Here is a 26,449-nt window from a genome sequence, read left to right on the forward strand (position 1 = left end):
CTGCGTCTTAACTGAGCTGAGAAAGTCCAGAGTCAGGAGGTGGGAACAGACCTGGGGGAGAAAAATAGACTTTAATTTCAGTAACTAGCTGAGCACAGTTGTTTGGAATTGATATGGTTTGGCTGTGTCCCCACCCAAATCTTGAATTGTATCTCCCAGAATTCCCCTGTATTGTGGGAGGGACCCAGCGGGAGGTAATTGAATCGTGGGAGCTGCTGTTTCCCTTGCTATTCTTGTGATAGTGAGTAAGTCTCACAAGATCGAGGCCGAGGCTGGCAGATCAGCCGAGGCCAGGAGTTCAAGACCAGCCTGGCCAAGGTGACAAAACCCCGTCTCTACTAAAAATAGAAAAATTAGCCCAGTGTGGTGGTGGGCGCCTGTAGTCCCAGCTGTTTGGGAGGCTGAGGCAGGAGAATTCTTGAACCCCAGGCGGCGGAGGTTGCAGTGAGCCGAGATCGCGCCAGTGCACTTCAGCCTGGGCAACAGGTCACTTTTGCTTTTTCCTCATTCTCTCTTGTCACTGCCATGTAAGAAGTCCCTTTCACCCTTTGCCATGATTTTGAGGCCTCCCCAGCCATGTGGAACTGTAAGTCCAGTTAAACCTCTTTTTCTTCCCAGTCTCGGATATGTCTTTTTCAGCAGTGTGAAAGCAGACTAATACAGGAGTCTAGGCTCCGAAGCCAGAAGAGGTCAGTTTGAGTTCTGACACTGCCGTGTGTTGAAGATGCTAAACTTGAGCTAGTGACTTATTGTGTGCCTCAATTTTCCCCTCTGCAAGATAGGGGTGACTTTATAACCACATGATTTAAATGATAGAAAGTAATTACAGACTGGCCACGGTGGCTCACACCTGTAATCCCAGCATTTTGGGAAGCTGGGAGGGTGGTGGGGATCACTTGAGATCAGGAGTTCAAGACCAGCCTGGCCAACGTGGCAAAACCCCATCTCTACTAAAATCTACTTGCCTCAGAGTTGTTGGGAGGATTAAATGAGTTAGTGCATAAAACATGCTTAGAATGGGGCCTGGCCCATAGGAAGTGCTCGGTACCTTTTGCTGTTTCAGCTACTGTTATCTAGATTGTTAGGGCTGGAACATGTGAACCATCTTAAAGTGGAGAGGTTACAAAGGTCAGGCATGGGAGTCTGTGGCCCAGAGGAAATATTTGGACTGAGATTATAGATTTGAGGATATCAGCCTAAAAACTGAATTTCTGTTAGGGAAAGAGTAAAAAGAAAAGGCAGCGGGGCCCAGAACTGAGCCCTGAAGGAGCCCCAACTGTAAGAGGCCAGGAGGAAGAATGAGAGAGTGAGTAACTGGTAGTGAAGTAAACAGAGAACCAAGAGATGCTTTCTAGCCATTATCTTCCACCACTATTGTTTCATAACACGGATTAAGAAGTTGGGGCATTAAAGTTACTGCAGAGATAACTAAAAAAAAAAAAAAGGAAAAGTTGGCATTATATTATCCTGGGATTTGAGATCCTGATTAGCTGGGATTATAGGCATGTACCATCACATGGCTCATTTTTGTATTTTTTGTAGAGATGGGGTTTCGCCATGTTGTGTAGGCTGGTCTGGAACTCTTGAGCTCAAGTGGTCCACCTACCTTGGCCTCCCAAAGTGCTGGGATTATAGGCATGAGCCACCACACCTGGCCAATTTTCATAATTTTCAAGCACAATTTAAAGTAATTAATTATTCAGACTGGGCTCGGTGGCTCACGCCTCACGCCTGTAATTCCAGCACTTTGGGAGGCCAAGGCAGGCGGATCACCTGAGGTCAGGAGTTCGAGACCAGCCTGTCCAACATGGCAAAACCCCATCTCTACTAAAAACACAAAAATTAGCTGGGCATGATAGACACCTGCTAATCCCAGCTACTCAGGAGGCTGAGGCAGGAGAATTGATTGAACCTGAGAGAGGGGAGTTTGCAGTGAGCCAAGATCGCACCGTTGCACTCTAGCCTGGGTGACAGAGTGAGACTACATTTCAAAATTAAAATAAATAATCCATCCCAAGGATTATTAATCCTGTCCACACCTGAGTTAAATATGGAAAGCTGTGTCCAATTACCTTTGGCCTATGAGCTTATTTATTAAAGGAGACCAAAACACATATAAAAGAACTTTAAAAAAACAGATTCAGGTGAGTATCCACTTTTCTGTACCTTTATAACCACGTGATTTAAATGATAGAAAGTAATTACGGACTGGGTGCGGTGGCTCACACCTGTAATCCCAGCACTTTGGGAGGCTGGGGGTGGTGGTGGATGAATCACTTGAGACCAGGAGTTCAAGACTAGCCTGGCCAACATGGCAAAACCCCGTCTCTACTAAAAATACAAAAAAAGTAGCCGGGTGTGGTGGCATGTGCTTGTGGTCCCAGCTACTTGGGAGGCTGAGGCAGGAGAATCGCTTTAACCCGGGAGGCAGAGGCTGCAGTGAGCCGAGATCACGCCACTACACTCCAGCCTGGGCAACAGAGCAAGACTACATCTCAAAAAAAAAAAAAAAAAAGTAATTACAAACTATTCATTCAATCCTTTCAAATATATAAAATAGGAGAGAAACCGCAAAGGCACTGGAATTAACATCCAGGACATTATAAAACAGTTACTATTTTAAAGTCTTAAGTACCAGCAAGCCTTTCAAGGTAGCTAAATTAAGCCTATCATGTCAGATAGTTATTACCCAGCTTGATCTCTGGTGATTAGAATAAGGCATGCAGTGTTGCTACCAGATCCAGATAGAACCATAGCATTATCATTTACAACTTCTTTTCCTAACCTCAATTGCCTTAGAAAAGGAATCTTGCTACTGGAATTGTGTAGCTTTAATCTGAGGGGAAAGAAAGCAGAGTGACATTAATTTAACATTAATTAAATATTCTTTCTGGAAGAATTCATGTGAGTATAATGGGGTTATTCAGAATAGACAGAGTAAGAAATGTTAGACCAGGTGCGGTAGCTCACATATGTAATCCCAGCACTTTGGGAGGCCGAAGCAGGTGGATTGCTTGAGCTCAGGAGTTCGAGATCAGCCTGGGCAACACGGCAAAACCCTGTCTCAACTAAAAATACAAAAATTAGTCGGGTGTGATAGTGCATGCCTGTAATCCCAGCTACTTGGAAGGCTGAGGTGGGAGGATCACTTGAGCCTGGGTGGCAGAGGTTGCAGTGAGCCAAGATTGTGTCACTGCACTCTAGCCTGGGTGACAGAGCCAGACCCTGTCTCAAATTAAAAAATTATGAAAATTAATATAGCAATTTTATCTTGATATCTTTTTGCATTGGTGACAGCTATCTGAAGATTTCATCCAGCCAGAGCAGAACTCTTTCTCACTTTTGCAGGTGATCTTTTCCATGATCTGGTAGAAGAAAGCTAAATTCCTATTTATATTGAAATGAAGCGTATAGGAGAATCTACTGGAATAAAGAAAGAAAATATAAGAAAATGAGTTTAAAAATTTATTTTTGAAACTGGGTCCCACTCTGTCACCAGGCTGGAGTGCAGTGTCGCACACAATCTGGGCTTACTGCAATCCCTACCTCTTGGGCTCAAGCGATTCTCCCACCTTAGCCTCCCAAGTAGCTGTAACTAGAGGCATGAACCACCACGCCTGGCTAATTTTTTGTAGAGATGGGGTTTTGTCATGTTGCCCAGGCTGGTCTCAAACTCCTGAGCTCAAGCAATTTGTCATTCTCGACCTCCCAAAGTGCTGAGATTACAGGCATGGGCCACCCTACATGCCCTCAATTTTTTCAGTGTTATAAAAATTGACTATACTGGGAAAGAATGTGGAACTGTCATAGATTGGAGGAGACACAATTAAATGCACTGTGGGATCCTGGATTAGATTCTAGAAAAGAAAAAGGACATTGAGGGGGAACAGGTAAAATTCAAATTAGTTGTACAGTTTAATTAGCAGTGTTGTACCAATGTTAATTTCCTGGTTTGGTAGTTATGCTAGAGCTAGGTAAATTGTTAATAGGGGAAGCAGGGTGAAGGGTATACGTGAATTCTGCTGTGTTTGTAACTTTCCTATATGTCTAAAATGACATCAGAATAAAAAGTTAAAGCAAAAGTAGTTCAATCCACTGACTTAGAAGCTCAAAGAGTAATGTTTGTAAAGCATGTATGTGTGGCATATTGTGTTACACACTCACAGCCTTGAGTAGAAGTAGACTTCATGGAATTTTATTTGTGAAATTTTGTTTGGCAAAGAATTATAACAGCAAGTGTCCGTACTATGCATGATATGAAACAGGAGTTTATCCATATTAGTTTCTAATTAATTTTTTGGTAGATTTGTCTTTCTGGTCAAACTTACTTTCTTTACTGGGCAGACAAACTTAGCCTGAAGAAAGAAATGGCCAGATAAGTTGTCAAGAAATGATGGCTACTTATATATACAGTCACCTGATTTAGGCTAAGGACACCACTATATTTATTGGAGAAAGGATGGTCTTTTCAATAAATGGTTCTGGGTGAAATTAATAAGAGAAAGACAGACACCTCACAAAAGAAGATATCCATAAGAGAATATTCTCCACATTACAAGTTACAGGAAGTTGCAAATTACAACTACAGTAGTAAATTACCGTGCCCCTTCAAAATGACCAATATTAACGCAGTTAACAATACCACCTATTGGTACTGATGCCGAACAGCTGGAACTCTCAAATCACGTCTGGGAATGTAAATCACGCCAACCACTTTGGAAAACTAAAGCTAAATATACATCTACCCTATGGCCCTGCATTCCACTCGTTGATATATGTACACTCCAGGAGTGCGTGCTACACAACTCAGTCCTAGATATATACCCTAGGGAAGCAGGTGCTTCATAAATCCGTCATCAGCCATGTATAAAAATGGTAGCTTTATTTATGATAGCCAAAAGTTGGAAACAATCCAGATTTCCAATGGCAGAATGGGCAAAAATGAAGCAGAGATGAAATGATATAAGCAAAATGGGTGATGAGAATTAGCTGTACTGTGTGTATGCTTATATATGTATGTGCATGTTTTGAAAGTTTTGATAATGAAAACTGAGGAATAGGAAACAGCAACAAAAAAATGATGAACCTGAGGAGGGCTGGCTTTCTTGATGGCTCTCAGCATCACAAACTAAGGCTCATCTCGCTCTGGCATTTGGAAAGGGCCCTTGGCTGCCTACCTGCCCTCTTCACATACCCCTGACTAACTTGGCAGTCTGCACAGCTTGCCGGCTTGTGCATAAAGATCCTGACAGCCTTGAGGAAATAGAACTACAGCAGCAGGGGAAGCTGAGCTGGGGAACCATCCTGGCCCTTTATTTTCTTTACTTTTGTATTTTATTTTTTGAGACAGGGTCTTGCTCTGTTGCCCAGGCTGGAGTACAGTGGCACAATCTTGGCTCACTGCAACCTCTGCCTCATGGGCTCAAGCAGTTCTCCCACCTCAGTCCTGAGTAGCTGGGACCATAGGTGCGTACCGCCATGCCTGGCTAATTTTTGTATTTTTAGTAGAGATGGGGTTTTGCCATGTTGCCCAAGTTGGTCTTGAACTCCTGGGCTCAAGCGATCCATCCATCTTGGCCTCCAGAAGTCCTGGGATTGCAGGAGTGAGCCACCACGCCCGGCCTGGCTCTTTATTTTTGTCAGTCTGCCCTCCCATCCTTTCAAAAAAAGTAGCATACTCTACATTTTGACTTTTTTTAAAAGATAAGTAAATTAATTATTTGGATTTTTTTTTTTTTTTTTTGAGTTGGAGTCTTACTCTCACCTGGGCTGGAGTACAGTGGTGCTATCTTGGCTCACTGCAACCTCCACCTCGCAGGTTCAAGTGATTCTCCTGCCTTGGCCTCCCAAGTAGCTGGGATTACAGGCATGTACCACCTTTTGTGTTTTTAGTAGAGACAGGGTTTCACCATGTTGGACAGTCTGTTCTTGAACTCCTGACCTCAAGTGATCCACCTGCCTCGGCCTCCCAGAATGCTGGGATTACAGGCATGGGCCACTGTGCCCTTCCTAAATGTTTATTTTCAAGGAGACTTTTTGCAAAAGTACGCCTTTGTATGTATAAGACCACTAGAGTTGGTGAAGTCACTTGGATCATCTAGGCTAGCCATTTTACTATTCTTCTCTAGAGTTGAAGAATGGATGGAAGGCCATGGTTACTGGAGCTGGGAATAAGTCACCTAGATTTAACCTCTTTGTGAGGAGCAGTGACATTTGGACTAGGACTACCACCAACCCAAGACAACCTCGGAGTGGGAGACACCCTCACTCTACTTCCCTCCTTGTGGTCTCATTCCCTCACCAGAGGGTGGAGGGCAAAAGAGCTGTATGTTGATAGCCCAAACAAATCACTGCCTGGGGCAGAGAACAGGGTGTTGAAAAATGGATTTGGAACAGCACCAGAAGCCAGCTGGTAGAGCCACTCCACTACTTACCTTGATGTTCCACCTAACCAAACTGTGTACATTTCCCTACTTTGCCTACAAGAATACTATAAAAAGCTCTGCTAATGTCTTACTGAAATCTTAGGATGTTATATTAGTTAGGGTTCCCTAGAGGGACAGAACTAATGGGATATATTTAAGGAAGTTTATTAAGGAGGATTGACTTATATGATCACAAGGTAAAGTCCCATGATAGGCCATCTGCAAGTTGAGGAGCAAGGAAGCCAGTGATGGATCAGTCCAAGTCCCAAAACCTCAAAAGTAGGGAAGCTGACAGTGCAGCCTTCAGTTTGTGGCCAAAGGCTGGAGAGCCCCTGGAAAACCACTGGTGTAAGTCCAGGAGTCCAAAATTGGAAGAATCTGGTGTCTGATGTTCGAGGACAAGAAGCATCCAGCACGGGAGAAAGATGGAAGCTGGAAGGCTCAGCAAGTCTGCTCTTCATCTTCTCCTGCCTGCTTTATTCTAGCCAGGCTGGCAGCTGATTAGATGGTACCCACCCAGATTGAGGGTGGGTCTTCGTCTCCCAGTCCACTGACTGAAATGTTAATCTCCTTTGGCAACACCCTCACAGGCACACCCAGGAACAATACTTTGCATCCTTCAATCCAGTCAAGTTGACACTCCAGATGCATTAAGCCTACAGAATCCCCTGGATCTGTTGAGGTCCTGTTTGCCACTGGCTAAGAAGGAGTTAGATCAGCTCTGGTGTCCAGTATTCCTCCTTTCATGCTCTTAACGTGCTCACCAGCTGCTTCTCCAGTGCATTTTATTGTTGTTGTTTACATTTTAATGTTTTTGAAATCAGGATGTGATTTGCAATTTAGTAGAGATTTAGTATGAGGATTATGTTTTCCCCTCTAGAGCTCTATGTCGAAAAAATGCAAAGCTTTTAGAGAAGTTGCATGTACAACGAAAACCAATATTTTTCTCGTTGACGATAATTTGTTCTGCCAGATCTAGGAAAAGCAGTTTAAAAAAACCAATAGTTTGGGGTTCATTTTTATAAAATTATTTCTTATTAAATATTGAGTAGGTATAAAAGAATATTTATAAAATGTTTATTACCTGTAGCAAATAATGGTGCTACAAGCAGTTGTGTACCTGCCAAGTTGGTTTAAGATATTTTTGTCCGGGTGTGGTGACTTATGCCTGTAATCCCACAGTGACAATGCCCAGTCAGTGAAGCTGCAATGAGCCATGATCGCACCACTGCAACTCCAGCTTGGGAGACCAAACAAGACCCCTTATTTACCAGAGATTGACTAAAGAAAAAAAGAAGTTGAAGGCCAGGCACGGTGGCTCACACCTGTAATCCCAGCATTTTGGGAGGCTGAGGCTGGCAGATCACTTGAAGTCAGGAGTTCAAGACCAGCCTGGCCAACATGGTGAAACCCCCGTCTCTACTAAAAATACAAAAATTGGCATGGTGGAGCACACCTGTAGTCTCAGCTACTTAGGGGGCTGAGGTGGGAGACTCGGTTGAGCCTGGGATGCGGAATTTGTATTGAGCCAATGTTGTCCCACTGCATTCCAGCCTGGGTGACAGAGTGAGACCCTGTCTCAAAAAAATAAAAATAAAAAAGAAAAGAAAAAAAAAATAGAATGAACCAGATGGTATGGCTGTCTTATAGCAAGCAAGAGAGTGGGACAAGGTGAGGTGAGATTAGAGAGGTAGACTGCTCTGGAATAAAGAGGAACATCAAGGCCTTGATAAGAAATGAAGGTTTTATTTTTATTTATTTATTTTTTTTGAGACGGAGTCTCGCTCTTGCCCAGGCTGGAGTGCAGTGGCACAATCTTGCTCACTCGGCTCACTGCAAGCTCCGTCTCCCAGGTTCACGCCATTCTCCTGCCTCAGCCTCCCAAGTAGCTGGGTCTGCAGGTGCCCATCACCACACCCGGCTAATTTTTTGTATTTCTAGTAGAGACGGGGTTTCACCGTACTAGCCAGGATGGTCTCGATCTCCTGACCTCGTGATCCGCCCTCCTCGGCCTCCCAAAGTGTTGGGATTACAGGCGTGAGCCACCGCACCCAGCCGGAGGTTTTGTTTTAAATAAGATGGGGAGCTATGAAGACTTTCATTAGAGAGCTTTGAGACACACATGAGTTTATGAAATAGAAGTTAGACACCTATATATCTATAAAGTAATACCTAATTCATTATTTATATAATCCAGTGGACCAGAAGAACAAACAAAAAAATTTGTAAACCAATATCCCTTTTTCTATTTTGAAATAATCTCTTAGTATAAAGTTTTTACTAACTTTATATTAGTTTATTTACAAAATGCCTTTGAGAAGAGACTGAAAGGGCTATTCAGTGGATCCACTACTGATTGTCTTTTTTAAAAAATTTCTTTTTAATCTTTCTGCAGACATGTGCATTGCCATTGCGATTTCTCTTCTCATGATCCTGATATGTGCTATGGCTACTTACGGAGCGTACAAGGTAAGCAGCTTGCAGTAAGATGCTGGCCTTTTCCTTGGTCTCTTACATGTGTAATCTGTGCTGCTGTCTATAGTAAGTGAGAAGTGACTTTCCAGTTTTCTCTTAAGAATCTCTGTTTAAATCTCTCGTTTGTATTATGTGGTACTAGGAAAACCAATATTATACTGGACTTTTTTTTTTTTTTTTGGGAAGACAGGGTCTCACTCTGTCACACAGGCTGGAGTAGAGTGGCGTGATCTTAGCTCACTGCAATCTCCGCCTCCCAAGTTCAAGTCATTCTCCCACCTCAGCCTCCAGAGTAGCTGGGACTACAGGTGTGTGCCACCACACCTTGCTGATTTTTGTATTTTTTTAGTAGAGACATGACTTCACCATGTTGGGCAGGCTAGTCTCGAACTCCTGACCTTAAGTGATCCACCCACCTCAGCCTCCCAAAATGCTGGGATTACAGGTGTGAGCCACCACACACAGCCAGTCCCAGAAATGTTCACTGAAGCTTATTTGTTGACTGCTTATATTTGGCATACTGGTTTCCACCATGACCTGGGTTAATGAATTCCAATTTTTCCATTTCCTTTCAGATTAATAAAATACTTCTTTGAATTTAACAAAATATTGTTTTGTAATATTGAACACATCAACCTTCTATTTTCTGTTCTGTTTAGCAACGCGCAGCCTGGATCATCCCATTCTTCTGTTACCAGATCTTTGACTTTGCCCTGAACATGTTGGTTGCAATCACCGTGCTTATTTATCCAAACTCCATTCAGGAATACATACGGCAACTGGTATGTGGACCTCTTACTGCTCCTTTACATTAATTCTTTTCATTAGGGAAGCTGGTTAAGTAAGGGATGTGTAGAGATACACAGACATTAATTTCAGGATTTTTAGCTTGCAGCTGAGTTACCGATAAGAAATTTCTTTTTTTTTTTTGAGGTGGAGTCTTGCTCTCGTCACCCAGGCTGGAGTGCAGTGATGCGATCTCGGCTCACTGCAACCTCTGTCTCCAGGGTCTCAGCCTCCCAGGTAGCTGGGATTATAGGCATGTACCAACATACCTGGCTAATTTTGTATTTTTAGTAGAGATGGGGTTTCGCCGTGTTGGTCAGGCTGGTCTTGAACTCCCGACCTCAGGTGATCCACCCATCTTGGCCTCCCAGAGTGCTGGGATTAAGGGTGTGAGCCACTGTGCCTGGCCTGACAAGAAAGTTTTGAGGGCTGGGGTTATGATTGGTGGCAGTGATGGTGGTGTTTTGATGTGCCTACCTAAATTATAGTCCAGTTACTAATAGTCTTATTTGGTAAAATGTAGTTTTCTCAGTTATCAACAAAGGATAGCTTTTTGCCTCTGCTAGTGTGTTGAAAGTGGAACTCTGCTCAAAAACAAACAAAATAATTAGCTGGGAGAGGTGGCACACGCCTGTGACCCTAGCTACTCAGGAGGCTGAGGCAGGAAAATTGCTTGAACCTGGGAGGTGGAGGCTGCAGTGAGCCAAGATCATGCCACTGCACTCTAGCCTGGGCAACAGAGTGAGACCTCATCTAAAAAAAAAAAATCAAAAGAAAGTGGAAAGAAAGTGGAACGGTGCTGTATACTAGCTCCCAAATTTGTTTGACCATAGAATCCCTTTCTCAAGCATCATTTTGGGACTAGTTTATGGTTAAGTGTCCTTTGTGACCATATGAGTGAATATTGTTGGCAGGGTATTAAGCTTATAATGGCTATGAGGTTGGAATAACTTTATTTATTTTTGAGACAGGGTCTCTGTCACCCAGGCTGGAGTGCAGCGGCATGATTATGGCTTGCTGCAGCGTTGACCTCCCAGGCTCCCGTGATCCTCCCATCTCAACCTCTTTGAGTAGCTGGCACTACAGGCATGCACCACCATGCCCACCTAATTTTTCTTTTTGTATCTTTTGTAGAGATGGGGTTTCACCATGTTGCCCAGGCTTGTCTCAAACTCCTAGACTCAAGTGATCCTCCAGCCTTGGCCTCCCAAATTGCTGGCATTATAGATGTGACTCATTGTACCAGGCCAACTTTACTTTTTTTTTTTTTTTTTTTTTTGAGACAGGGTCTCACTCTGTCACCCAGGCTGGAGTGCAGTGTTGTGATCTCAGCTCACTGCAACCTCTGCCTCCCTGGGTTCAAGCCATTCTCCTGCCTCAGTCTCCCGAGTAGCTGGGATTACAGGCACCCGCTACCATGGCTGGCTAATTTTTTGTATTTTTAGTAGAGATGGGATTTCACCATCTTTTCCAGGCTGGTCTCAAACATTTAGCCTCAGGGGATCCACCCTCATCGGCCTCCCAGAATGCTGGGAATACAGGCGCCCACTGCCATGCCTGGCTAATTTTTGTATTTTTTTTTAGTAGAGGTAGGGGTTTGCCATGTTGACCAGGCTGGTCTCGAACTCTTACCTCAGGTGATCTGCCCACCTTGGCCTCCCAAAGTGCTGAGATTACAGGCATGAGCCACCATGCCCAGCCTGCAACCTCAATCTTCTGGGCTCAAGTGATCCTCCCACCTTAGCCTCCCAAGTAGTTTGGACTACAGACATGCATCACCATGCTCGGCTAAATTTGCATTTTTAGTAGAGATGGGGTTTGACTATGTTGTCCAGGCTGGTCTCAAACACCTGTACTCAAGCAATCTGCCTGCCTCAGCCTCCCAAAGTGCTAAAATTACAGGCGTGAGCCACTGTGCTTGGCCAAGTTATTTTATTAATAAAAGAATAAAGTTGCATGATCTGATCACAAAGAATGACGATTTTATTTCTTAGATATTTTGTCCCAAGTGAAAGGAGACTGAAAACCATTAGGTGGTGTTCACCCTGGTGAGCAGGAGCCAAGCCCATGAGTCATGGGCCTTCTCCATGTTCTTCCTCAACATTGGAAACAACTTTGTTTTGGAATATTGCTTGTGAGGAATCCAAACACATAGTGTTGAATAGTGAAGAAGAGATAAAAGATGAGATAGCACAGTAGGCTGCCTTCCCATTCACTTGCCTAGGCCAGTGATGTAGGTATTGATCAATGCTGTGTAAGTGTTTTGTGGGAAAAGTCCGGCAACTCCCTCTAACCATAGTAGCAGACTTTGATCTTCCTGAAAAGGTTCCCTTTGACCTGGTTGTTAAGCATTGTGGATGGTAGTGCTTGATTATTTTCCTCTACCCTGGAAGTACTTGCTAGTATAAGAGAATATGCTGTCTTGGGAGAAGTACCATCAACAAAAATGCTCTTTGCAAAGAAGACATCATTTTAGTAGGTTTCTGTCCCTTGCCCTGCACACGCCCTTTAGAATAGTTCAAAACTTCTGAGACATGGTCTGGCTCTGTCGCCCAGGCGGCTGGAGTGCAGTGGCATGATCTCGCTCACTGCAACCTCCACCACCAGGGCTCAAGTGATTTGCTCACCCCAGCCTCCCAAGTAGCTGAGCTGGGTGACAGAGAGAAACTCCGTCTCAAAAAAAAAAAAAAAAAAGGAATGGTTCAGAACTTGCAGAGAATACAAATTTCAGAGATCCCAGGATATACAAAATGTCCCTGGATACAGATCACTGACTTATTTTATATGGTAGGAGGGCAGAGTCAGGCCAGAAATTTTGTATTGTTTCTAAGTAATAGCTGTCTGCTTTAATCAGTTGCTTTCTAATAAGCATGTCTGAATTGGTACCCAAGGAATACTGTCTGGAATGATTAATGAGATTTGCTAATGAGGCCCTTTTCTTTTGCAGCCTCCTAATTTTCCCTACAGAGATGATGTCATGTCAGTGAATCCTACCTGTTTGGTCCTTATTATTCTTCTGTTTATTAGCATTATCTTGACTTTTAAGGTAAGCATGAAGATTTTACTTATGGTCTAAAAATATTAAGTGTATTCCTGAATGCCAAAGAAGTAAACAAACTTTGGTCAGTTTATTGTCTTTCTTTGGATATCCAAATTGCTTTTTGATTTCCTAAGATTACAATTCCTTATGCTGTCTATATTAGAGGTAAACACTAACCAAAATTCCACAGTTTGATCAAGGAGTCCAAAATATATTTGGACAGAGATAAGTTAACATAATGTTATACATTACGTAGTATATAATATTGCATCGTCTGATACAAGGTCTGTGTAATGGATATTCTTTTGTAATTTTTTGCTAAAAGTGTAATATTTTCTGAATATTGTTCTATCTCAATCCATTATATGAATATCATTATTTAATAAATTACTTGTTGAACATTGAGACATTTTTAACTTTTTCACTTAATAGGGCTGCAGTGAATATATTTAAGTACATCCTTATATGTATGCATTTATCTCAAGATAAATTTCCTTTTTTTTTTGAGATGGAGTCTCTCTGTCGCCCAGGTTGGAGTGCAGGGGCGCAGCCTCAGCTTACTGCAAGCTTCGCCTCCCGGCTTCATGCCATTCCCCTGCCTCAGCCTCCCCAGTAGCTGGGACCACAGACGCCCGCCACCATGCCCAGCAAATTTTTTTGTATTTTTAGTAGAGATGGGGTTTCACTGTGTTAGCCAGGATGGTCTCCATCTCCTGACCTCATGATCCACCCGCCTTGGCCTCCCAAAGCTAGGATTACAGGCGTGAGCCACCGCGCCTGGCTTCAAGATAAATTTCTTAAAATTAGGGTGTTCATGGTTGGAAAGCCTTTGATAGGTGGTCAAATTGATGCCCCCCAAAGTTAAATGACTTCTACTTCCAGCAACAATGCCTCACCCTTATCAATCAATTATTGCAGATTCTTTTTCATCTTGGTTAATCTGTTTGTAAAAACATCATTATAACTTGTGCTTGTGAGCTACTAATGGGTAGAGAAAATTCTCATGGCTCTTTATGCTTTCAACTTTTTTCTTGTTTCTTTTTCTTTTTTTTTTTTTTTTTGAGGTAGCGTCACTCCCTGTAGTCTAGGCTGCCTCCTGCCTTGGTTTCCCAAAGTTTTGGGATTACAGGTGTGAGCTACTGCACCCAGCATACTTTGAATTTTTGAATCTCAGTGCCTTTCATTGTCTTAATTTTGGCATACAATTTTGTCATTCTTCAAAAATCATGCCTCAGTAAACTTGGGAAAGCTGCATTGAGGCAGAAAATTCATATGGGTACTGTGATGAAAAGGAGTAGAAAGAAAGTGGTTCGTTGGAAACCAGTTGGCAAGGTGAAATGGCTCACACCTGTGATCCCAACACTGGGAGGCTGAAGTGAGAAGATAGTTTGAGCTGGGAGTGTGAGGCTGTAGTGTGCTATGACAGCAGCACTGTACTTCAGCCTGGGTGACAGAGTGAGACCCTGTCTTGTTGTTGTTGTTGTTGAGACAGAGTCTCACTCTGTCGCCCAGGCTGGAGTGCAGAGGTGCGATCTTGGCTCACTGCAACCTCTGCTTCCTAGGTTCAAGCAATTCTCTTGCCTCAGTCTCACGAGTAGCTGGGACTACAGGCGCCTGCCACCATACCCAGCTAATTTTTGTATTTTAGTAGAGACGGGTTTCACCATGTTGGCCTTGCTGGTGTCAAACTCCTGACCTCAGGTGATTTGCCTGCCTCGGCCTCCCGAAGTGCTGGGATTACAGGCATAAGCCACTGCACCTGGCTGGAGATGCCATCTCTTAAAAAATAAATAAGGCCGGGTGTGGTGGCTCATGCCTGTAATCCCAGCACTTTGGGAGGCCAAGATGGGTGGATCACGAGATCAGGAGATCGAGACCATCCTAGCTAACACGGTGAAACCCTGTCTCTACTAAAAATACAAAAAATTAGTTGGGCATGGTGGCAGGTGCCTGTAGTCCCAGCTACTTGGGAGGCTGAGGCAGGAGAATGGCATGAACCCAGGAGGCAGAGGTTGCAGTGAGATGAGATCGAGCCACTGCACTCCAGCCTGGGCGACTCCATCTCAAAAAAAAAAATAATGAAATGTTGGGGTGATCAGACCCAACACTAGGTCGTGGAGGTTGCGAAGTCCGGCGGAGACAAAGGAATGAGAGAAGACAAGTTAAGAGTACATAGAGTGGGTCCAGGGGTCCAGCTCCAGTTTGGAGGCTGCGAAGGCCCTGAGCTCTGGGAGCCCACACTATTTATTGGTAATCAAACAAAGAAGCAGGTAGTGAGGACGTGTGGATGTGGGGGTAGACAGGTGAGGACGTGAGGATAGAAAGGTAGCGGTGCATCAAGCGTAGCTGTGACGGTTTTGCGTATGCTCTGCTGCTTGAGATAAGGGAGAACAGATTCTTCTAATTCGAGATACAATCAATTTGTGATCTTGGGAGAGCAAGGAGCAAGGGGCCAGCGAGTCTGGATATATTCCAGAGGCTACAAAGGGTTTTATGCCCTGAGCCCTGGGTTCTGTCCAAGCTGCAAGGGGTTTTATGCTCTGGGCTTAGATTGTAGTGCGGCAGGGCAGCCTTCCACCCTTTGGCACAGAGCTTGGTGTTCCATAGGCCACAAGGGGTTATAGACCCTGGACCCAGGACATGTTCCAAGACTCTTTTACCTTATGTCAGAAGCCCTGCCTCAGCTCTTCTGCCAACATAAATAAAAAAATAAAAATAAGTAAATAAATAATGAAAGAAAGTGAATTGAGTGTAAATTTCCATCATAAAACACCATGATTTCATGTGTCATTCAGCAGTTAAGGATGTGAGTGAATTTCACACACGGATGTTGGGCCTTACTTCCTTGCAGCTCCAGCTCCTCCGTTCCAGTTTCTTGGCTAGTATTTGGCCCCACATTTTGTCCTCTGACCTCCAAGCCCGTGAGGCTAGTAGGGCTGCCTACCATCCAGGCTGCAGGCAGAGCTGGCAGTGCCCCCTGGTGAAAGGCCACAGACTCACATCTCACTCATTGTAGTTCATCTTTGAAGGGTAGACTCCCCTTTTGACTTCTGCTTGTTTTTGGTCACTCTCCCATGACTTAAAATTTGTGTGTGTGAGTAATTTTTCTAGATTTTATAAATCTTACCTGCAGGAAGGTTAGTCTGACCAAGCTAACTCTGCCATTACCAGAAACTCGAAGCTAGAACCTCACAATTATCTTTAAAAAGACTTTTTAAATCTTTTAAACATTTTCACTTGTACTTATTTGAAATGCCCACATCACATTTTGAGTCAGAGGACCTAGGGTTAGCTTCTGTCAGTATGACTTCTATTTTATTTATTTATTTATTTATTTTTAAAGGCCCAACCATGTTCTTCATTACTAGTCATATAGTCTAAATTAGCAAAACCATAGCAGAATAAAATATAATACTTATAAATACAAGCATTAAAAGATATTTTTGAATGCACTTAATTTTTAAAAAAATTTTTGAGGGTGCATACCAAGTGTATATATTTATGGGGTATATGAGATATTTTGATACAGTGCAGAATAATCACATCATGGAAAATTGGGTGTCCATCTCCTTAAGCATTTCGTCGTACTCTTTTAGTTATTTTTTATTTATTTATTTTTTTTGAGACAAGAGTGTCACTCTGTCACCCAGGCTGGAGTGCAGTGGTGCGATCCCGGCTCACTGCAACCTCCGCCTCCCAGGTTCAAGCGATTCTCCTGCCTCAGCCTCCTGAGTAGTTGGGACTACAGGCGCCTGCCACCAAGCCCGGCTAATTTTTTGTATTTTTATTAGAGACAGGGTTTCATCGTGTTAGCCAGGATGGTCTCTATCTCCTGACTTTGTGATCCGCCCACCTCAGCCTCCCAAAGTGCTGGGATTACAGGCATGAGCCACCACGACTTTTAGTTATTTTTAAATGTCGTCAGTACTACCTTTAGCTTTGTGGTCAGAGCCTTGGTTTCTTTATTTACTAAATAGTGATAATAATTAATAAAACATTCTGCAGCATGACTGAGATAATGGATGGGAAGGTACATCATTCATTTATTCAGCAAATATTTATTAAGAAGTTCTCGTGGCAGGCTCTGTTCTAGTACTGTGGTTTGGTAGTGAATAAGAAAAATCCCTGCCCTATGGTGCTTTTATAAATTGCAGAACACAAATATTGTCTTATAAATGGGACCATACTAATTGTTCACATCAGTGTCTCCAACCTGGGAGAAATGTATACACGTGTGTGTGATAAAATTTTATTTTATATATTTTTATCATATATATTATATAATTTTTTATAGATGAGGGGTTCTCACTGTGTTGCCCAGGCTGGTCTCAAACTTTTGGCCTCAAGTAATTCTCCTGTCTCAGCCTCCCTTAGTGTTGGGATTATAAGTGTGAGCCAGCGGGCCCTGGCCAGTGCCTTCATTTTTATGTCCCTCCCGGCACTAAACTGATGCGTTGCACCTAGAGACTCAGTAATTATTAGTTAGTTTTTTTTTTTTTTTTTTTTCAAAGACAGGGTCTCGTTCTGTGGCCCAGGCTGGAGAGAAGTGGCCTAGTGCGATCTTAGCTCACCACTACCTCTGTGTCCTGGGCTCTGGTGTTCCTCCCGCCTGGCCAGTAGTAGCTGGTACCGTAGGCACACACCACTACACCTGGCGAATTTTTCCATTTTTATTAGAGATGAGGTTTCGTTATGTCGCCCAGGCTGGTCTGGAACTCCTGGGCTCAAGTGATCCGTCTGCCTCCTCCTCCCAAAGTGCTGGGATTATAGGCATGAGCCAACTCGCCCAGCCAAGACTCAGTAATTGTTAATTTAGATTAATAGGAGTATGCATGTTTTGGTTTCATATACTGGTTCACTGGATTAGTGCCTCTCATCACCAAAATTTGCTCTTACTCTGTGATAAGTGTTATTACCACGATTCTTTGAAGCCGCAAAACAAGACAGTTGTCAGCTTTGCTCTGTCCTAAGACAGAAAAGGAAGCAGTGCTTACCCCCTAGCTCTGCAGATAGATGATGGGAAGAATCTATCAGTGCAAGTTAATTTGGGAAATACACTAAATAGTTCTGTTCTGTTCTGTTTTGTTTTGTTTTGTTTTATTTTATTTTGTTTTGTTTTTGAGACAGAGTCTCGCTGTGTCGCCCAAGCTGGAGTGCAGTGGTGCAATCTCAGCTCACTGCAAACTCCACCTCCCGGGCTCATGCCATTCTCCTGCCTCAGCCTCCCGAGGTAGCTGGGACCACAGGCGCCCACCACCACGCCCGGCTAATTTTTTGTATTTTTAGTTTAGTAGAGACAGGGTTTCACCGTGTGAGCAAGGATGATCTCGATATCCTGACCTCGTGATCTGCTCGCCTCGGCCTCCCAAAATGCTGGGATTACAGGCGTGAGCCACCGTGCCCGGCCCACTAAATAGTTCTAATTCAATATTGCAGAAGTGTGAAATAAGAAATAAGGTCAATGAAAGAAGTACCTGGGCTTTTAAAGACAGCAGGTCGAGGTTTTTCCCCTTTTGGAGTGTGTAGTAGGTGAGTGCATGTGGCCTTGCAAAGGCCCTTGAGAAGCCTGTTCTGGGGCATTCCATATGAATACAGTCATCATACAATATGGGTTTTGTTTTTTTTTTTTTTGAGACGGAGTCTCACTCTGTCACCCAGGCTGGAGTGCAGTGGCGCAATCTCAGCTCACTGCAACCTCCACCTCCCAGCTTCATTTGATTCTCCTGCCTCAGCCTCCCACATAGCTGGGATTACAGGCATGCATCCCAATGCCCGGCTACTTTTTGTATGTTTAGTGGAGACAGGGTTTCACCATGTTGGCCAGGCTGGTCTCAAACTCTTGGGCTCAAGTGATCCACCCACCTTGGCCTCCCAAAGTGCTGGGATTACAGGTGTGAGCCATCGTGCCCAGTCCCATTATTATTATTTTTTATTTACTTATTTATCTTTTGGAGATGGAGTCTCGCTCTGTCACCCAGGGTGGAATGCAGTGGCACGATCTTGGCTCACTGCAACTTCCACCTCCCGGGTTCAAGCAGTTCTTCCGCCTCAGCCTCCTGAGTAGCTGGGACTACAGGCGCATGCCGCCACACCCAGCTAATTTTTTTGTATTTTAGTAGAGACGGGGTTTCACTGTGTTGCCCAGGCTGTTCTCGAACTCCTGAACTCAGGCAATCCACCAGCCTTAGCCTCCCAAAGTGTTAGAATTATAGGCGTGAGCCATTGTGCCTGGCCCCGCCCCATTATTTTTATTGTTGTTAATACCACACTGTATGGATGGTGCCACATTTTCTCTATCCATTCATCAGTTGAGGGACATTTGGGTTGCTTCTACTTTTTGGCTATTATGAATAATGCTGCTGTGAACATTTAAATTTTTGTGTGGATGTATATTTTCATTTTATTGGGTGTATATTATATATATACTATATGTAGAATACCTAGGAGTGGAATTGCTGGGTCATGTTGTAACTCTGTTTAACCTTTCGAGGAACTGCCGGGCTTTTCCAGAGTGGCTGCAACCATTTTACATTCTCATAAGCAACATATTTCCTGAATTTTAGCAATCTAGTTTCTCTATGTGTTTAAACTTCTTTTAATCAAAGAATTTTAATGTTAAGGGATTTTGAAATCATTTAGTTCTAATCCAGTTACACATGATGGAATGAAAATACAGAGTTCATAGCTTAAACATCTCCTGTGAACTCATGTCTCATTTGTAAGCAGTATTTATGTTGGACATTAATTTTAAGTATCTTTGTCGGCTATTTCGTTAATAAAGGGGAAATGTTTTAGTGAATTTTATTGACTGTGAGATAAATTTATATGCTATGAAATTTTTTAAAAACATTGGCTTGTGTAATAAAACCACAGATAATCATATAGAAGAAAAATTTCCAAAGGAGCAGTTAAACTGTGGCGATAAATGAGTTAATACATTCGATTGTTCTGTGAATTCGGGAGCAATAAATGTTGATTGTGTGCTTGTTCTTTCCAGACACTTATTCTTAGAAATTTCTCATTCAACTCTCAACCCCTCCCCTCTCCCACTTTCCCCCAGTACCACTCCCATACCCCCATTGGTGTAATAGAATACGGCTCCAGTAGCACATTGTGCCAAGAAGTTACTATACCCAACATTTGTACATTCAGGGACTTTTGGTTTAGTAGAGCTGTTATACTATGTGCATTTATTGCTTATGTCAATAAAAGTTTTATAATATGGCTTTATCTGTGTGGTATTCTAAATTACCTGCAGTTTGAAAATTAAAAATCTGATAATCACTCCTCATTTTCAGGGTTACTTGATTAGCTGTGTTTGGAACTGCTACCGATACATCAATGGCAGGAACTCCTCTGATGTCCTGGTTTATGTTACCAGCAATGACACTACGGTAGGTATGATGTCACTTATGGTAGAGATCTCGCCCACACCTCTACTGTATGATGATCTTTAAATGTTTCTAGTGTTTGCTACATTCTTATTGTTACTGAAACATACTCATGAGCTGCTTAGTTATCAAAAGATTCATCTTAGTTATCAAAATACTCATTTAACTATGAAGTTAAATGAAATGTATTTTGTTTTTCTTACAGGATATTAAAATCTAGATGGCTCAACTCTGGTTTATTTTAAAATATATTACAGATAGATAATATATGTACCTTACCATAATTATTTATCTTAAACGTGCATTATTAAACCATGGTATATAATTCTAGATATCACTTCTGCATTGTATGACATTATATTAACTCACTTTATATGTGAAGTTAAACCAAGATGCGATGTTTACAGGTAGGTAAAAAAGAACTGCAAAGTTACTATGTCTTTATAATTTACCTTATGTATGTATTCTTAGTAAAACAATTTAGATGATCTCTGTTCTGCTACTAGTTGCTCATACTTTAAAATTGCAAACCTGTCATGAAAGATCTTTGAAAACATGTCTTCACTGGAAGAGTCCATGAAAACATATGCACTTTATGTAAATTATCTTGAAATTTCCTGGCTCATGGTAAGATGAAGGTATAACTCCTCACAGTGTCTCCGTCGTCACTGCCTGATGTAATGCACAGTACCATGAAGTGCTCCATGCATGGTTAGTGAAAACGATGGGGATGGATGGCATGTAACTGTGTGGCGTGGGACAGGATGGATGGGTCAAAACGGATAGCACTGGACTGGACAGGTGAAAGGAACACATAAATGGTAGGAGGTCAAATTTGTACTAGAGTAGAGTTTTGTGTTTTTGGTTTTTTTAGTTTGTTTTTTTCTGGAGACTTGCTCACTCTGACCTTACCGAAATAATCCAGCCTGTTCCTTACTTTACTTTCTTGTGTATAAAATGAGACTAAAACAATTACAGACTTTGTATTAAATATATGGGTGTAGGCTACTGTATTACTGAGAACTCTGTGTGATAGCTAAAGCATGTTATACACTGACAGTTTTCCTAAATGCTCACCACACATTTCTTGAGTTCAATCAAATACGCATGAGCAGTGGTTTAATAGACAGCCGTGACCAGATGCACAAAACCTGGCATACCCAGATGCTGAGGAGGCTCGTTTTGGGAGTCTGCAGAATTCTGTGTATTGATTACAGTAATCACGTGTTTTGCTCAACCCCTTTAAAATATCACTCCTGGGTCTGTAACTCTCTTTTAAAAAAATATCTATTCAAAATTTTTGTGATTTTGATAAAATTACTGGCTTAAGAATTTTTTCCTTTTCTCTGAGTTGTTGGGTATTTTTTCATTTGTTTTACCTATTAACTTTTTTTGTTTATTTGTTTTTTGAGTTTCGCCCAGGCTGAAGTGAAGTGGCGTGATCTCGTCTCACTGCAACCTCTACCCCCTGGGATCAAGTGATTCTCCTGCTTCAGCCTGCCAAGTAGCTGGGATTATAGGTGCCCACCACCACGCCCAGCTAATTTTTGTATTTTCAGTAGAGATAGGGTGTTGCCATATTGGCCAGATTGGTCTTGAACTCCTGACTTCAGGTGATCCGCCTGCCTTGGCCTCCCAAAGTGCCAGGATTACAGATGTGAGCCACTGTGCCCGGCATGTTTTACCCATTAACTTTTGCAGAAGGCAAGTTGCTGAGTGTTTAGCCATCTATAAATTTTTTCTTTTTCTTAAAACAAATAAAAAAGTCCATAATTAGTGTTCTACTGAACTAATGAAAAATGTAAGCAAGATTTGAGATTTTTAAGTTTGAAGAACCAATAAAGTTGTTACACAAGATACATCAGAACCGCTTTGTAAGTTTCATGACGCATAGGGCTTATAAAGCCACCATCTTTTAGAAGTATCTCAGAGCAGAGAATAATGCCCATATTGCATGTGCTTGTTTTGATATGTTGGTGTTATGAAAGAGGAGGCAATATACAGGTTTTCATCCACAGTTCCTGGCTCTTAACTCTTCATAGCCATTGTTAGTCTTTGGTTATTACCCTAGGTGTGTCAGGTCTTAGGGAATCTCTGACTTACTCCTGCACTAAGGCAGGATTCTAATCTCTCCCTTCCTTTCTAATTGTGGGTCTTAAGACCTTCCCTAAAGAGGGTCCAGCCTCGTACCCTGAGGGAAGGAATGCTGACCGTCCTTAGGAATGCTGAAGCTTCCTTAGGGATAGCTGAACTCCTGGAGGTTCCTTGAGGATGGTATACCCAGGAAGGGCTTGGTAGCTCCATGTTCCTTCCCCCATATCTATGAATCTCTTCATCTGTATCCCTTGTAGTATCCTTATTATAAACCAGTAAACCTCAGTAAGTGTTTCTGAGTCCAAAATGTTATGGGAACCTCAACTTGAAGGCTGGCTGGTCAGAAGCTCCTGAGGCCCAGACTTGCAGAGTGTCGGAGTGGGGAGGGGACACTTTTGGGGACTGAGTCCTTAACCTGTGAGATCTGACACTGTTTCCAGGTAGATAGTGTTATGTGCACATCTAAGTGAAGAAGAGACAACCTGAAAAGGCTAAGTGTGAGCAACAAGGCTGTTTATTCACTCGGGTGCGAGCGGGCTGAGTCCGAAAAGAGTCAGCGAAGGGTGTGGGATTGGAGCTAGTTTTATAGATTAGGGGTAAGCAGTGGAAAGTTACAGTTAGGGGCCGTTTATTGCGGGCAGGGGAAGGGGTCACAGGCGGGAAGGGTCACAGGGCACAATGTCACAAGGTTGATCGATCAGTTAGGGTAGAGTGTGTTACAATGGTAGAATGTTGCAAGATTGGCTAATAAGCTAAGACAGCAGCTAGCTGTTTTTCTTCTTTTGTGGTTTTCCTGTTGTCCTAGACTTTCTGGCTCCAGGAGGCCTTCTGGATGTGTACATGTGGGTCACAGAGGTTACGATGGCTTGACCATGGTGCAGGTTTCTCAGAAGACCTCACATTCCCGTCTTTTTGTATTAATAATGGAAAAACAAAAATGAGGAAGAGTAGTGAAGTATGGCGAAAATTTATGGTGTAAATTTTGGGGGTGGTACGGAGGGATGATGGGATATTTTTCTCAGGGCTGCTTCGAGTGGGATTAGGGGTGGCGTGGGTACCTAAAGTGAGAGAGAAAGGTTAAATCGAAGGGAGACCTTGGGGCAGGGGGTGACATTGTCAAGTTGTTAAAAGGAGCATATGTCGAATTTACTGATTAGTAATAGCTTGGGTGCTGTTTTGTATGAACTGAGAGATTAGCTTGAAAAGACAAGGTCCGAATAAGAGAAGGAGAAGGATGAGTGCTAAAGGGCCTGTTAGTGGGAGGAGCCATGAAGCTAAGCTAGAGAATGGCCAAGTAGGTCCAGTATAACTATCTGCCTGATTAGTGAGTTTTTGAGCTCTATCTTTAAGTTTTTTGATGTTGTCATATACAAGGCCTGATTGATTTAAGTAAAAGCAGCATTCTTCATTTAAGAATAGGCAGAGTCTTCCTTTTTCAGCAGTAAGCAGATTGAGGCCTCAGCGATTTTGGAGGACAACTGCGGCTAAGGAATCGACTTGGGATTGGAGGACAGAAAGTGTTTGAGTTATATCAGTAAGCCTAGCGGAGAAGTCATTGGAGAGACTGTGAAATGTGGTGATAGAAGTTGAAGGCCTGTTCAATTCGGAACTCCTGTTCCGATTGCAGCAGTGGAAACTCCTAATCCTATAAGCAAGGGAATTAAGGGAATGACTCTTTTTTGTCTTGTTGTAGTTATAAGGGGAATGGGGAGTTGCTCGTTTCTGTTTGCAAACTAGGTTTTGGGAGTAAGGAAGATTTAAAGTGCAGGTGCCTGTCCAATTAGGAGGGAGGCACATGTAGATGGAAGAGCCGCAGAGGAAAGAGTCCTTGAGGCAGGCAGAACTGGAAGTGCAGAGTAAAAAGGTAAGAGAGTGTGTTCTGGAAGTGGGGTCCTGCACCCAGACCCCTGGGGATCCAGCAAGGGTAGCAGCTGTTAGGGGTTGTAGTGGGGTTTGGTAGGGGAGCTGTGTGGAGGGAGAGGTTCTGTTTTCATGATGTATAAGAAAGCGCTTGGTATCTACAAGTAGCCATTCACTGTTATTTATAAGACTAGCTATAAGCGGGCAAGAAGAAGGACTTGGAGGGGAATCTGTTGAACAGGGGGAGGGTAGCCGAGGATGGAGTGAGAGAGCGGTAAGCGTCTTTCTAGGCAAAAGTTGCTACCAATGTTTTAAAGACTGTTAGTGATGAGAGTGGGACTGGAATGCTCCAATTTGCTGGTTGATGTGAATGTTGGGGCTTTGGAGGTGAAGAGTAAAGGAACATAAGGAAGACAGAAGGTTACTTAAGGGAATTCCAGTAGGTAATTGTTGGGAGATGCATAAGGGAGCGGCAATGGGGATAGTTGTCTGTGTAGCAAGATGTCCAAGAACAGGGGGTGTGGAACTGATGTAGGGAGATAGACCTCGTAGGTAGGTAGGGAGAAGAGCAGCAGCCTGTTAGTATGAGATATTGGGGGAGTTTCTGCTGAATTTTTCTTTTCTTTCTTTTTTTTTTTTGAGACAGAGTCGCTGTGTAGCCCAGGCTGGAATGCATTGGCACGACCTCGCTCACGGCTACCTCTGCCTCCCAGGTCCTGGTTCAAGCAATTCTCCTGCCTCAGCCTCCCGAGTAGCTGGGATTATAGGCACGCGCCACCATGCCCAGCTAATTTTTGTATTTTTGGTAGAGACGGGGTTTCACCATGTTGGCCAGGCTGGTGTTGAACTCCTGACCTCGTGATCCACCTGCCTCGGCCTCCTAATGTGCTGGGATTACAGGCACGAGCCACCGCGCCCGGCCCCTGCTGAATTTTCCAGAAAGTAAAGAAGTTGTTTGGGAGGGTAAAGGTGTGGGGGTCCCTGAAAGAGGTTTGGAGGTGTAAGGAGATGGGGGAGGTTGCCTAGTCAGCTAGTAGGGCAGGGACAGCTGTGTAGTAGGAGGAAGAGAGGGAAATGCATAGCCAACAATTTTTTGCTAAGGAAGGATTAGAGGTGATGAGAAGAGAGTGAGTGGGTGAGGTTGATGGTATGTTGGAGATAATTAGGGAGGGGTAGAGGGTAGCAGGAGAACGGGAGTGAGACCCAAAGTGAGTAGAAAAGAACTTCATCGAGGTGGAAGAATTAGAGAGTGTCTTGCCACACAAGGTCACCTATCCACTCTAGGAGAGAGTTAAGGGTGGCACCTTGAGGGTGAGACCAGGAGATGTCAGTTACAATGGTCCGGAGGAAAAGCGTGAGCCGCCAATGTAGACAAAAGCAGGGCATTTAGAAATAGGCGAGAATGGTGATTAGGGACCTAGGTAGACATTAAATAGTGGGGTGACTATGTAAAGGCCTATTGTAAATGAAAGATACAAACGGCTATTGTTCTTTTTCAGGAATGTGAGTAAGTTTAAGAGAAGTGGGGGAGGGTACTTGCGACTTCCAGAAGGAGGTAGAGGAGTTAGGCTGGTGGTCAGATTTTATCCTGGAGCGATGAACCCAGTGGGGAAGGTTCTGTAGACGGGCTGCGGTTGGAGTGCTGTAAACGACCTGGTAGGGTCCTGTCCACCGAGGTTGTAGAGTTTGAGGGGTTAGTTCTTAACAAGAACTGACTGTCGGGCTAGGGTGTCTTTATATGGCTGGGTATCTGGAGTGGGTGAAAGGAAATTGGCAGCTCGGTGGATTTCATGTCTAGCTTGTTGAAGGACTGGAAGATAGTTACCAAGAGGGCTGGTGTCTGGAATGAGGTTGGGCCCATGTAAAAATGTGTGGCCATATAGGAGATCAAAGGGGCTATACCCTGTGGGTTCTTGAGGGGTGGCTCGAATTCGGAGGAGAGCAAAGGGTAGAAGAATTGTCCAATCTTTTTTGAGTTGGAGGGTGAGTTTGGTAAGATGTGTTTTTAAAAGACTGCTGGCCTTTTCTATTTTTCCTGAGGATTGAGGGTGATAAGGGTCATGGAGATTCCATTGAATACTGAGGGCTTGGGAAACTGCTTGGGTGATCTGACTGATGAAGGCTGGACTGTTACCAGATTGTATGGAGGTAGGAAGACCAAATCGAGGAATTATGTCAGTTAGGCAAGAAATGACTGCAGTGGCTTTTTCTGTCCCTGTAGGAAAGGCTTCAACCCATCTGGTAAAGGTATCAACCCAGACTAGGAGGTGTTTTAATTTGCAGACGTGGAACGTATGTGTGAAATCTATTTGCCAATCTTGTGTAGGGATAAATCCTCGGGCTTGGTGTGTGGGAAAGGGAGGGGGTTTTAGGAAGCC

General features: G+C 43.3%; 1 protein-coding gene across 1 annotated transcript in view; it reads left to right on the forward strand.

The window, feature by feature from the left end:
* The window catches only part of LAPTM4B (lysosomal protein transmembrane 4 beta), an 81,082-nt gene that overhangs the window by 33,569 nt on the left and 21,064 nt on the right, over nucleotides 1-26,449 (forward strand). Inside the window, 4 exon segments of the mRNA XM_024251015.3 lie at nucleotides 8,821-8,894; nucleotides 9,560-9,682; nucleotides 12,634-12,732; nucleotides 20,025-20,120. Of these exon segments, the coding sequence (XP_024106783.3) occupies nucleotides 8,821-8,894; nucleotides 9,560-9,682; nucleotides 12,634-12,732; nucleotides 20,025-20,120 (392 nt within the window).

The sequence above is a fragment of the Pongo abelii genome, chromosome 7 (assembly GCF_028885655.2).
Source record: "Pongo abelii isolate AG06213 chromosome 7, NHGRI_mPonAbe1-v2.0_pri, whole genome shotgun sequence".
Classification (NCBI taxonomy): domain Eukaryota; kingdom Metazoa; phylum Chordata; class Mammalia; order Primates; family Hominidae; genus Pongo; species Pongo abelii.